At 41.7% G+C, this 14878-nt stretch overlaps 3 protein-coding genes across 5 annotated transcripts in view; 2 read left to right on the plus strand and 1 right to left on the minus strand.

The window, feature by feature from the left end:
- The window catches only part of LOC139567094 (zinc finger protein ZFP2-like), a 303695-nt gene that overhangs the window by 99399 nt on the left and 189418 nt on the right, over positions 1–14878 (minus strand). The gene's annotated exons all lie outside the window — the stretch shown is intronic.
- Positions 1–14878, plus strand: part of LOC139567090 (zinc finger protein OZF-like) — a 60915-nt gene that overhangs the window by 40224 nt on the left and 5813 nt on the right. The window contains exon 1 of one of the 3 annotated variants that reach the window (XM_071388575.1): positions 2403–2998. The exons of 1 other annotated variant lie outside the window; for it this stretch is intronic. In XM_071388575.1, the coding sequence (XP_071244676.1) occupies positions 2638–2998 (361 nt within the window). In that variant the 5' untranslated portion in view covers positions 2403–2637. Of the gene's footprint in view, positions 1–2402; positions 2999–9100; positions 9124–14878 lie in introns of those variants that run through there. One more of the 3 variants, XM_071388576.1, reaches the window with a different exon arrangement.
- Positions 3020–8143, plus strand: LOC139567103 (zinc finger protein 180-like; the record flags this gene model as incomplete). Its single annotated transcript, XM_071388591.1, has 2 exons — positions 3020–3053; positions 6526–8143. Coding segments are annotated over 2 exons (927 nt in total), but the record flags the coding sequence as incomplete, so codon positions are not given.

Below are 14878 nucleotides of genomic sequence, written 5' to 3' on the forward strand. Positions count from 1 at the left end.
ACGGCTCTGGCCAGACGGACAGCGCTGGGCAGGCAGACAGTTCAGACAGCGCTGGGCAGGCAGACAGTTCAGACAGCGCTGGGAAGGCAGGCAGTTCAGACTCAGGCTGCGCTGGAGAGGAGGAAGGCTCTGACAGCGCTGGACAGGTGGGAGCAGCTGGAGAGAGAACCCGGAGAGACAGCCTGGTGCGGGGGGCTGCCCCCAGAGGACTGGTACGTGGAGGTGGCACCGGGTATACCGGACCGTGAAGGAGGACACGCGCTCTTGAGCACCGAGCCTCCCCAACCCTACCAGGTTGAATGGTCCCCGTAGCCCTGCCAGTGCGGCGAGGTGGAATAGCCCGCACTGGGCTATGCTGGCGAACCGGGGACACCATCTGTAAGGCTGGTGCCATGTACGCCGGCCCGAGGAGACGTACTGGAGGCCAGATATGTTGGGCCGGCTTCATGGCACCCGGCTCGATGCCCAACCTAGCCCTACCAGTGCGGCGAGGTGGAATAGCCCACACTGGGCTAAGCACGCGTACTGGGGACACCGTGCACTTTACCGCATAACACGGTGTCTGACCAGTACGACGCCCTCTCACTCCACGGTAAGCACGGGGAGTTGGCTCAGGTATCCTACCCGGCTTTGCCACACTCCGCGTGTGCCCCCCCCCAAGAAATGTTTGGGTCTGACTCTCGGGCTCCCAACCGCGTCGCCGTGCTGCCTCCTCATACCAGCGCCTCTCTGCCTTCGCTGCCTCCAACTCCGCCTTGGGACGGCGATATTCCCCTGGCTGAGCCCAGGGTCCTTTGCCGTCCAGAATCTCTTCCCAAGTCCAGGAGTCTTGGGTTTTTTTCCGCTGCTGTTGCCGCCCTTCTCCACTCCGCTTGGTCCTTTGATGGTGGGTGTTTCTGTCACGGCTTTCTAATTCCTCCTCCTCGGACGAGGAGAGGCGAGAAGGATCGGACCAATACGCGGAGTGGTTAGTGTCCATAATTTATTAGCATCGAACTGAACACTATAATGAAACAAAATAACAAATAGAAAACCGACAAACAGTCCCGTGTGGCACAACGACTACATGGAAGACAAACACCCACAAAACACAAGTGAAACCCAGGCTGCCTAAGTATGATTCTCAATCAGGGACAACGATTGACAGCTGTCTCTGATTGAGAATCATACCCGGCCGGACACAAACATCCCAACATAGAAAATACCACATAGACAAACCCACCCAACTCACGCCCTGACCAACTAAATAAATACAAGAAAAAGGAAAACAGGTCAGGAACGTGACAGCAGTATAGACCTAGTCTGTTCATTATATACATCTACATGATGTATTGTTACACCGTGTAGGAGCAGGATAGACCTAGTCTGTTCATTATATGCATCTACATGATGTACTGTTACACCGTGCAGGAGCAGTATAGACCTAGTCTGTTCACTATATACATCTACATGATGTATTGTTACACCATGTAGGAGCAGTATAGACCTAGTCTGTTCATTATATACATCTACATGATGTATTGTTACACCACGTAGGAGCAGTATAGACCTAGTCTGTTCATTATATACATCTACATGATGTATTGTTACACCACGTAGGAGCAGTATAGACCTAGTCTGTTCATTATATACATCTACATGATGTATTGTTACACCACGTAGGAGCAGTATAGACCTAGTCTGTTCATTATATACATCTACATGATGTATTGTTACACCATGTAGGAGCAGTATAGACCTAGTCTGTTCATTATATACATCTACATGATGTATTGTTACACCATGTAGGAGCAGTATAGACCTAGTCTGTTCATTATATACATCTACATGATGTATTGTTACACCATGTAGGAGCAGTATAGACCTAGTCTGTTCATTATATACATCTACATGATGTATTGTTACACCATGTAGGAGCAGTATAGACCTAGTCTGTTCATTATATACATCTACATGATGTATTGTTACACCATGTAGGAGCAGTATAGACCTAGTCTGTTCATTATATACATCTACATGATGTATTGTTACACCATGTAGGAGCAGTATAGACCTAGTCTGTTCATTATATACATCTACATGATGTATTGTTACACCATGTAGGAGCAGTATGGACCTACAGTAGCTAGCTGCTAATTTAGATGTAGTATAACTCAATGAATCTGCCTTAAATGTGCTGTAGTAAAAAAAAATGATTTGCACCAATTAATCAACACATTCCTGTCTTTGTATGTCTCAATATAATGGTATTATTTAATTAAATCCATTTAAAATAATCTTTGTCTGAAAATAAAATATGATCCTCAACTGCGTTTCCCACTCCAGTCAGCAGACGGCGATGTGCGTCTTTCGGGCAACGCTGCCAGCGTGACGTATAATCTAGTGGACGGTACTTCAGAAACAGCTCGTCAACCACCTCGGTAGCTTGCTAGCCAACATAGCCGAAAAATTCAAGCTATTTATACGCTTTCGGTCTATATTAGCTACTGTGTTTCCGACACACTTCTGTCGTATCTACTTGTTAACCTATTTAATATAATTTTACGTTATTTTTTATTAGTCAGCTATAGTAGCTGGCTGGTTAAGTTAGCACTAGCCTAGTCGCTAATGATAGCTAGCTAGCTAACATCCCCGAACATGAGCTCCCTAAACATATCCCCTACTGTTAAAGAAGAGGTGCTCTGCTGGACGGAGAAAGAAGATCTGGGGCTGAACATTGTCGTGAAAGAGGAGGAGGAAGAAGAGGATGTCACAGTAAAACAAGAAGTAGAGGGTGAGGCTGTTACAGTGAAAGAAGAAGAGAAAGACGTTTCAGTGAAAGAAGAGGAAGATGTTACTGTGAAAGAAAAGGAGGAAGATGCAGTTTTTGGAGTGGAGGATGAAGTGAAAGAAGATGAAGACATTTTTGGAATGAAAGATGAAGAGGGGGAGATTACTGTCACATTAGAGGAGGACGAAGAAGAGAAGACTGGAGATCTGATTAACACCAGTAAATACAGTGAGTACTATCTTATAAAACAGGGACATTGATCTGATTAACACCAGTAAATACAGTGAGTACTATCTTATAAAACAGGGGCACAAACTCTGCAGTTGTTGAACTAATGTGTGATTTTTGAAAGGGCATTCTACACTTGAATATGTTTTTGTACTGTAGGAATTGTTCATGACGTCCTCCAGGGATTTTTTACTTTTCCTGTTGAAAAGTGATATACACTGCTCAAAAAAATAAAGGGAACACTTAAACAACACAATGTAACTCCAAGTCAATCACACTTCTGTGAAATCAAACTGTCCACTTAGGAAGCAACACTGATTGACAATAAATTTCACATGCTGTTGTGCAAATGGAATAGACAAAAGGTGGAAATTATAGGCAATTAGCAAGACACCCCCAAAAAAGGAGTGATTCTGCAGGTGGTGACCACAGACAACTTCTCAGTTCCTTTCCTATGCTTCCTGGCTGATGTTTTGGTCACTTTTGAATGCTGGCGGTGCTCTCACTCTAGTGGTAGCATGAGACGGAGTCTACAACCCACACAAGTGGCTCAGGTAGTGCAGTTCATCCAGGATGGCACATCAATGCGAGCTGTGGCAAAAAGGTTTGCTGTGTCTGTCAGCGTAGTGTCCAGAGCATGGAGGCGCTACCAGGAGACAGGCCAGTACATCAGGAGACGTGGAGGAGGCCGTAGGAGGGCAACAACCCAGCAGCAGGACCGCTACCTCCGCCTTTGTGCAAGGAGGTGCACTGCCAGAGCCCTGCAAAATGACCTCCAGAAGGCCACAAATGTGCATATGTCAGCATATGGTCTCACAAGGGGTCTGAGGATCTCATCTCGGTACCTAATGGCAGTCAGGCTACCTCTGGCGAGCACATGGAGGGCTGTGCGGCCCCACAAAGAAATGCCACCCCACACCATGACTGACCCACCGCCAAACCGGTCATGCTGGAGGATGTTGCAGGCAGCAGAACATTCTCCACGGCGTCTCCAGACTCTGTCACGTCTGTCACATGTGCTCATGTGCTCAGTGTGAACCTGCTTTCATCTGTGAAGAGCACAGGGCGCCAGTGGCGAATTTGCCAATCTTGGTGTTCTCTGGCAAATGCCAAACGTCCTGCACGGTGCTGGGTTGTAAGCACAACCCCCACCTGTGGACGTCGGGCCTTGATACCACCCTCATGGAGTCTGTTTCTGACCGTTTGAGCAGACACATGCACATTTGTGGCCTGCTGGATGTCATTTTGCAGGGCTCTGGCAGTGCACCTCCTTGCACAAAGGCGGAGGTAGCGGTCCTGCTGCTGGGTTGTTGCCCTCCTACGGCCTCCTCCACGTCTCCTGATGTACTGGCCTGTCTCCTGGTAGCGCCTCCATGCTCTGGACACTACGCTGACAGACACAGCAAACCTTTTTGCCACAGCTCGCATTGATGTGCCATCCTGGATGAACTGCACTACCTGAGCCACTTGTGTGGGTTGTAGACTCCGTCTCATGCTACCACTAGAGTGAGAGCACCGCCAGCATTCAAAAGTGACCAAAACATCAGCCAGGAAGCATAGGAAAGGAACTGAGAAGTTGTCTGTGGTCACCACCTGCAGAATCACTCCTTTTTTGGGGGTGTCTTGCTAATTGCCTATAATTTCCACCTTTTGTCTATTCCATTTGCACAACAGCATGTGAAATTTATTGTCAATCAGTGTTGCTTCCTAAGTGGACAGTTTGATTTCATAGAAGTGTGATTGACTTGGAGTTACATTGTGTTGTTTAAGTGTTCCCTTTATTTTTTTGAGCAGTGTATAAATACAGTAAAGTATAAACACACTAAAGGGAAACAAATAAATGTTTTGAGCAAAATATAGTTTTTTTAGACAAATGCAAACTTGAAGGAGTGAGTTTTTATTGTATTATTTTATACTTTATTAAACTAGGCAAGTCAGTTAAGAACAAAATCTTATTTTCAATGACGGCCTAGGAACAGTGGGTTAACTGCCTTGTTCAGGGGCAGAACTGCAGATTTTTACCTTGTCAGCTCGGGGATTAAATCTTGCAACCTTTTGGTTACTAGCTCCAACCACACGCCCCAGGAGGGATGTCATAGTAAGGCATTCAAGGAGTTGGCTTGATGGGAAGTCGTGATGTCATCGAATAGGCGACTGATCTTCATGTGAATATTCATTATTCTTTTTTAAATCCTTCCTGTTCTGTCAAGTTGGTTGTTGATCATTGCTAGAAAGCCATTTTCAAGTCTTTCCATAGATTTTAAAGACGATTTAAGTCCAAACTGTAACTAGGCCATTCAGGAACATTCAATGTCAATTGGTAAGCTCCTCCAGTGTAGATTTGGCCTTGTGGTTTAGGTTATTGTCCTGTTAGGACAGTTTTTCGTATTCAGATCTCTGAAATACACTCTACCTACGTAACATTTAGTTTCCCTATATTACGCTGGGAAAACAGTTTTCATAGGCACAGAAATTCCAAATCAAATCATTTGAGTTTGCTAAATCCAATGGTTCTAACCGAGAGTCACCTTAACTTTATTGACAACACCCAAATGGATACTTTCATTAATGTGGTTTTTCAATAATTACACATCATTCTTAATACTGTAGCTGTTTAGTTACAGTCACATGTTCAACCATCATCAGCTGATCCAGGAAATCATTTTCTGAATGCCAGTCAAATGACAAACATCCCCACATGCAACAACAACCAAAGTGCTTCTTCATTCATTACTCTGGTAAAGACAGTTATGCCATTCTCCACGTTGGATCCAACATCCCTAACAAATTGGTGTTTATAATGTTATTGTCTGCTTGATTTACTGTAGGGTCTCGTTAGTCTGTTTGGACACAGAGATACTTAGCTCATAATGTGTAGAGAACTGTTCCTTGATGGATAGGCTATTATACAACACACAGAGCTATTTTCCTTTATTCAGGACATTTAGAATGACAACCCATTACAGAGTAGCCTAGTGGGATTATTCACAAAATTATCTGGTGATCAGGTTATGAAATGTCATGACAAAGAAATGTTATATTCCATGTTTCACCTGAAATATTAAATTATTTATAGTCCTCGGTCTATGTTATTGTTAGGTGAAGTCATGGGTCCTACAGTAGGTCTATGTTGTTGTTAGGTGAAGTTATGGGTCCTACAGTAGGTCTATTTTGTTGTTAGGTGAAGTTATGGGTCCTACAGTAGGTCTATTTTGTTATTAGGTGCCCTCGTGCCGCAATTTTAGCAAACACAGAAAGAGGCCTATATTGGAGACCAAAAGTCGTCTGGCACACTGCTTAGGATTTCAACAACTTAATAACTTTTTTCTAGTTACCACTCATTTGAAAACAAGACTAAATATGATTGTTGCTAACTTGACTGTCTTAATGATCAAATAATTTAACAGATGTAAATTGTTGTACAACTTCATGGGTATGCTCTGGGCATCACCTTTTACCTCAAATAAACAGTGGATTTCTGCTGTTGTGGGCATTTAACCATCTGTCTGACTTTGTCGTTCACACAGGAGAGAGACGTGACTATCGTGGATCCTCTGGGGATCCTCAACAACATCATGATGCTGAAGAGGCAGAGAATAGTCTCTCCAGATCAGAACTCCTCAAGAAACACCAGCTACCAGTCATTCACACAGGAGAGAAATCTATCTGCTGCTCTGACTGTGGGAAGAGATTCAACTACTCATCACACCTTAAAATACATCAAAGAATTCACACTGGAGAGAAACCTTATAGCTGTAATCAATGTGGGAAGAGATTTTCTAAATCTAGCCATCTAACTATACACCATAGAACACACACAGGAGAGAAATCCTATGGCTGTGATCAGTGTGGGAAGAGTTTTTATACATATAGCAAGCTGACTTTACACCAGAGAACACACACAGGAGAGAAATCTTATAGCTGTAATCAATGTGGGAAGAGTTTTTCTACATCTAGCTATCTAACTATACACCACAGGACACACACAGGAGAGAAATCTTATGGCTGTTCTCAATGTGGGAAGAGTTTTTATACATCTAGCAAGCTGACTTCACACCAGAGAACACACACAGGAGAGAAATCTTATAGCTGTAATCAATGTGGGAAGAGTTTTTCTACATCTAGCTATCTAACTATACACCATAGGACACACACAGGAGAGAAATCTTATGGCTGTGCTCAATGTGGGAAGAGTTTTTATACATCTAGCAAGCTGACTTCACACCAGAGAACACACACAGGAGAGAAACCATATAGCTGTAGGCAATGTGGGAAGAGTTTTTCTACATCTAGCCAGCTGACTGTACACCAGAGAACACACACAGGGGAGAAATCTCAAAGCTGTAATCAATGTGGGAAGAGATACACTGATAAAAGATATCTGATTAAACATCAGAAAATACATGGAGTTGTTTCATGATATCAATGAATTAATGTCACAATGTAAAATGTTTTTACATTGTAGGAATATTTTAATAATGTCACAATGTAGAAGCCTAAACATTTGCCCCCTTATCAATTGATTTCAACATTATATGGATATAAGCCTCAGGGGGAAAATCCAGGCTCTGAATTGAAAGAGTTACTATTTATGTGATTTATCAAACATTTACTAACAAAAAAAGAGTTGTGTTCCACTTACTGCGTTGGTGACCCACTTCAATCAAAATGCAACACTTCAAAATGTATCTGGCTGTTTTCTACAAATTGTCCTCTAACCAGGGATGTACACATTATTCCCAGATTCCATGTGGGTTTTGAGCTGTTAGTTTTAACAGGGCGTGCAACCTCATCTCGCACAATTGATTTCAACATGATATCGATGAGTGATGAGAAATAAGTGTTTAGCGACCCCTAAATTTCAATGCATCACCCCAAAATGTAGCTGACTGTCTTCGGGCAGGTTGTCCTCTAACCAGTGAGGTATAATATATCTCCCATTTCCGTGTGTTTTTTTAGTTGTGTTCGTTTCAACATCACGTACAACCTGATTTCCCCCCTAATCGATATCAGTGATGTATTGCTACTTGTCAAAACAACAGTGTTTCTGGTGCTTGTGCAGTTTATAAGGAGCTTGTTTAAATAAATACAAGTAATATGATTTCTGCAGATGTTTGTGTTAATAAAGATACATGTTTTATTGTTCCATGCCTCACCATTAAGTGAATTATTGCCACTACATTTTAACAAAGGGGTGTACATTTGGTTTTGATATTTTTACAATTTATGTAACATTTAGTAATCATAATTATTTATGTAAGATTTAATATTTGTAATCAACTGACAATTTTCGGGTATAATAAATTGACGTTGTTGCCCTTCTTTTAGAATATCAGAGTTCATTCTCAGATGTGCCAACCCAAATGTACTAGAGCATGACATTGGGGACTGTGTCCCGATCCAACAACATATCTATCTAGTGAACCCTGAAAAGAGAGAGAAGCTCCGCAGTGAGGTGGAAAGTTACTATGGATATTGCAGGAGTTTCCTCTTGAAATCAGACGTGTTCGTTTTAAGGACAACTTGGTGATTGTCCCAAGGGTGGGCACTCAAAATGTTTGTGTTTTGCGTTTAGCCAGTGTGTTGCCATGGATCAAAATGTATTATGACTGCATGTTTTTCCGTATTGGAGATGAGTTTTGTTTGGGCTCGTTCCAAGGGGACGAGAGTTCTAGAAGCTAGTGAGTTTTAGGAAGACGAGAGTTCTAGAAGCTAGTGAGTTTTATGAAGACGAGAGTTCTAGAATCTAGTGAGTTCTAGGAAGACAAGAGTTCTAGAAGCTAGTGTGTTTTATGAAGACGAGAGTTCTAGAAGCTAGTGAGTTTTAGGAAGACGAGAGTTCTAGAAGCTAGTGGGGGAAAACATTTTTTTGTTTGTTTTTAATTGTTGACAGCCAGTAGACACCATGTTCATATTGTAGAAGGTGAAGCATTGTAGTTGATTATAATTTCAGAACTAGTTTTAGGATTCTAGAAAGAAAAAGGAGAAAACTAATAAGATTGTATATTATTGTTTAGAAATGTGTTTTTTCTTGTTTTTAATTGTTGACAGCCAGTGGACACCATGTTTATATTGTAGTTGATTATAATATGAAATGGAAGTTGTTTTCTGTTGGTGGTGAGAACGTGTCCAACAAAAATATAGGATATATTTGTTGTCTTAAGGGGGAAGGTGATACAGGCTTTGGTTTTTACATTTATGTTTTGAGTTTGGACTTTAACAATCTCAAGCCCAATGCCTCGGCTTAAAGAATTATATTTTACTACACAAGCATTAGTAAGGTTTAACTAAAAATTCCCTCACAGTGCTAACGAGCTATATGTGCTAAAGAACCTAACTCCTATAACATAGAACAGTGTGTTGATAGAGGCCTGTTCTAACTGTTCTGGGTGTGTAGAATGAACCCATGATGTTCGGACACTCAGCCAAGAATATGACAGAAACTGACTGGTTCCTCTTGATCCTCCACAGAGTAAAGGTTATATCCTGCACACCAGTAACAGAGCTGTTGTTTTGGAGCCTGTTTCTGGGGAAAGATTGTGGTGGAGAAATCAGAATTAGCTAAGTAACATAGATAATTAAGATGTCTTATCTGCAGAATATGCTGATATGAACTATTGACCTCTTGCTATTAGAATGTCTCCTTTCTGACTATGGTGTTGGCAGCTGCACTTCCTCCCTCAAATGGGCCTCAGTCACCTTGGGTCCAGAGAGGGGAGAAGTCAGGCTTATCCAGCACATGTCCCTGTTGCTAGGCAGAATATCAGCATCGATCACATGTCCCTGTTGCTAGGCAGAATATCAGCATCGATCACATGTCCCTGTTGCTAGGTAGAATATCAGCATCGATCACATGTCCCTGTTGCTGTGCAGAATATCAGCATCTATCAAATGTCCCTGTTGCTATGCAGAATATCAGCATCTATCACATGTCCCTGTTGCTAGGCAGAATATCAGCATCTATCACATGTCCCTGTTGCTAGGCAGAATTTAGCAGGAAGTAAGGCAAAGGAGAGCAGCAGGAAACATTGTTTCCATATGTGAACTGTGTGTTTATTGCAAACCATGTGAAGGGAAGGCGTGAGTAATGGGGAACCAATTACTTGTCTCCACAGTGTCTGTGCATCAGTCACCTCCTAGGGGGAGATTGTATTTGGGGCTCAAGGTCTGGCACAGGATGTGTGGGGTTGGTGTTTGGAACCATTTTACGTCGTCTCTGAGGTTGCACCTATCCTGAGATAGTATATAACCCAGAAGCAAGCCTCCTTGTTATAACAAGTCTTTTAATAGAAGTAAAACCTTGATTGATTATTAATTTTGCCTCTCCTCATTATTGATTAAGGGTAGAATTTCCACCACAGCACGTAGGGCGAACCGATTGGTATGACCTCGTTAGTCAGAATGTGTTACACCTGTGTTGGCTTGTCCATCTCGTTAGTCAGAATGTGTTACACCTGTGTTGGCTTGTCCATCTCGTTAGTCAGAATGTGTTACACCTGTGTTGGCTTGTCCATCTCGTTAGTCAGAATGTGTTACACCTGTGTTGGCTTGTCCATCTTGTTAGGGTTGGATGTTGCATCCAATTGTTAATATTTTAGTCAATGACATTTCCTTACAATGCTCATTAGTCTTTCAGTTGTTATTCTTCTGTTTTTGTATCCTCTTATGTTTGTTGTCTAGTAAATATTTCTGTTTATTTTCATTGGTTTTTTATACATTTTTTCCTGTGAAGCCATTGTGTTGCATCCATGTCTGAAATAAAGCTTGATTTGATTTGAACATATTGTAAAACAAATTAACCCAATGACTGACCGATCAACAGACTCTTGCTAAACCAATGAACAAATATGTGCAAAAGCAACACATATCTTGGTCCATCTTAGTATGAAAAACAGTATAAATTCAGTATATCTTCCACTATGTCAAAATAGTGCTGGTATGTAAGTTTAGTATCACTTTTCAACCAACCCAGTTCATTTGTTGAAAATGAAAAATGTTGAAATCAACAATACGTCAAAGGATTCAACTACTGAAAACTGAAACAAACAAATGGATGAAACAGATCAATCCCACTGGACATTGGGTTTGATTCAGACCCTGCCAGTGTGCCAGGTGGACATTGGGTTTTATTCAGACCCTGTCAGTGTACCAGGTGGACATTGGGTTTGATTCAGACCCTGCCAGTGTACCAGGTGGTCATTGGGTTTGATTCAGACCCTGCCAGTGTACCAGGTGGACATTGGGTTTGATTCAGACCCTGTCAGTGTACCAGGTGGACATTGGGTTTGATTCAGACCCTGCCAGTGTACCAGGTGGACATTGGGTTTGATTCAGACCCTGTCAGTGTACCAGGTGGACATTGGGTTTGATTCAGACCCTGTCAGTGTACCAGGTGGACATTGGTTTGATTCAGACCCTGCCAGTGTACCAGGTGGACATTGGGTTTGATTCAGACCCTGCCAGCATGGCCAGAGATGTAACTTATAACCACAGAACCACCCCAGCCCTTTCATACATGACTAAAAACAACTAAGTATTAGATTTACTGCCATGGTCTAGTATGTCACCGCCACAGACACCATTCACAATGCTGGCTGGGGTAAAAAAAATACCCCAGATATGAAATTGCAAGGCTTTAGTTCAGTGGGCTACTCCATTGTTGATGAAAGCAGGGGAAACTACTCCATTGTTGATGAAAGCAGGGGAAACTACTCCATTGTTGATGAAAGCAGGGGAAGCTTTCCATTGTTGATGAAAGCAGGGGAAAAAATCACCTTGCATCATAAATAACTACTCATTATTATTTATAAATCAGTCAGCCAGTCACCGTTTACCCACAACGCAGCATGGATTTGATGCTCTCGAACACGGCCAGTGGTTTAATATATGACATAATGGCTACGCTGCTACGGCGTGTGACTTCATCTATAAAAATGTGGTTGTTCTAAATTCTGTGTCGCTCAAATCGTTGAGTAACGAACCTATTTTTGACACAATTGGCGCGAAAGCATCAATGCTTCGGGAAGCTTTATTTCCCCATCACCACTTTTCAGCATGTTTTCTGTGAATTAGACTACGGGAGTTTTGTAACTTTTTCCACCTTGGCTTAATGTTAGTTGGGTTCTAACTGGTCTCCGGTAGTTGGTCTCGCTGACCATAACCGTGCTGGTTGGCTACGCTGGTTAGGCTAATAGCCAGTTGGCCAAATAGCTAACGTTAGCTGGCTGGCTAAGATAACTGCATATAGCTAATGTTAGCTGGCTGGCTAAGATAACTGCATATAGCTAATGTTAGCTGGCTGGCTAAGATAACTGCATATAGCTAATGTTAGCTGGCTGGCTAAGATAACTGCATATAGCTAATGTCAGCTGGCTGGCAAAGATAGCTGCATATAGCTAACATTCTTTGATATTTGGTTAGATGGCGTTATGTATTTACAAAACGGTGGTTTACTTTAATCACTCTAGCTAGTCATGAGTGCAAATTATTGGTTTAATTTAAAGTTATACATTTGAAGTTATTTATGTTGTAGTTTACATCATAGGGAATAGGCTGGTCCTCCATATTACTTCACACCTGACTTTGGCATTCTTCTGAATTCTGATTGGTTAAATGTAATAACTCCAAATATAGCACAGTGAGGTGTAACTTTGCATTGAGACTTTAAAAATATTTTATTTTATAAAAATACAAAACATGCAAACAACAACATCATACAAACATGAACTACATCACACCTGCCCAGACCCACTAGAACACACCTCCATCTCCATTAACTACATCACACCTGCCCAGACCCACTAGAACACACCTCCATCTCCATTAACTACATCACACCTGCCCACACCCACTAGACCATACCTCCATCTCCATTAACTACATCACACCTGCCCAGACCCACTAGAACACACCTCCATTAACTACATCACACCTGCCCAGACCCACTAGAACACACCTCCATCTCCATTAACTACATCACACCTGCCCAGACCCACTAGAACACACCTCCCTCTCCATTAACTACATCACACCTGCCCAGACCCACTAGAACACACCTCCATCTCCATTAACTACATCACACCTGCCCAGACCCACTAGAACACACCTCCATCTCCATTAACTACATCACACCTTCCCAGACCCACTAGAACACACCCCCATCTCAAGCGCCCGCATCAGCACCATTTTATTTCTCTCCGTCGCCCACGCACTTTCAACTTTTAGATAATAAAGCATTTGACCTTTCTTTTGAATTAACAACAGAGGATTGGTTGATTTCCAAGTTTTAATTAAGTATAATATTTAAGATGATTGATGAGAAAAGTATCATCGAACCATCGGGTATCTCACTGCACACTCAAATGCCATGTCTTGAAATATGCAGACAGACGGATTAAAAGTAATTTAACATTGTATAATTGTACTTCTGAAAGCCAACTTTTTAACTCCGCCCGTAACTTTATGACGTCATAACATTCCCAGAAGGATTATTGAGTCATTGTTAATTTTACACACATGACTCTGCCGTTGTGCTGTAGAATTTGTTGATTTTGTCTCTTGTAAAATAAGGGACTATCATTTGTCCCAACTTTACAGGCCATAGACTTTGATACAGTTAAAGACTTACAAAAGTTTTCCTCAGTTTGAAATCAACTGAGTTTTTTTTTTACACCTGCCAATGTAAATCCATTGAACGAGACAAGTTACCAGACAGGACATATTGCTAATGCTCTTCCCATTGATAACCTGAATGACAATTAACTTGTGGGAGGTGGTCATGATGACGGGCCTATTGGATGACGTCGTCCATCGGGATTCCCCAAAAAAGAAGACTCTCTGGATTGATCACTGGAGTCAGATGTGAAGGAGGAGGTTGATCATCAGGATTCAGATGTGAAGGAGGACGTCGATCATCAGGAGTCAGATGTGAAGGAGGAGGTTGATCATCAGGAGTCAGATGTGAAGGAGGAGGTTGATCATCAGGAGTCAGATGTGAAGGAGGAGGTTGATCATCAGGAGTCAGATGTGAAGGACGAGGTTGATCATCAGTGAACCTCTAGGATTGTGGCTGGGCTGGCGTTTCCACTTCCAGCTTGGTCATATATTTTGATACATTGAATGTTGATATTGTGAACCTATGTTATATATTTGTACCTCCTGTTTCATGAAGTGATGTCACAAAGTACTGCCCCTATATATACAGTGCATTCGGAAGTTTTCAGACCCCTTCACTTTTTCTACATTTTGTTACGTTACAGCCTTATTCTAAAATGGATTAAATAATTTATGCCCCATCATCAATCTACAAACAATACCCAATAGTGACATCACAATACCCCATAATGACATCACAATACCCCATAAATGACATCACAATACCCCATATTGACAAAGCAAAAACAGGTTTTTATAAATGATAAATTAAAAAATTAGATTTTCTTTCAACAACAAGGACATTTCTAAGTGACCACAAACTTTTGAACGGTAGTGTACATCTACATGATGTATTGTTACACCATGTAGGAGCAGTATAGACCTAGTCTGTTCATTATATACATCTACATGATGTATTGATACACCATGTAGGAGCAGTATAGACCTAGTCTGTTCATTATATACATCTACATGATGTATTGATACACCATGTAGGAGCAGTATAGACCTAGTCTGTTCATTATATACATCTATATGATGTATTGATACACCATGTAGGAGCAGTATAGACCTAGTCTGTTCATTATATACATCTACATGATGTATTGTTACACCATGTAGGAGCAGTATAGACCTACAATAGCTATCTACTTATTTAGATTTAGTTTGAATAAATGACACTGCCTTAAATGTGCTGTAGTAAACATGTTTTATTCGCACTAATCA

Source organism: Salvelinus alpinus, unplaced genomic scaffold, assembly GCF_045679555.1.
Source record: "Salvelinus alpinus unplaced genomic scaffold, SLU_Salpinus.1 scaffold_43, whole genome shotgun sequence".
In the NCBI taxonomy this organism is placed as follows: Eukaryota; Metazoa; Chordata; class Actinopteri; order Salmoniformes; family Salmonidae; genus Salvelinus; species Salvelinus alpinus.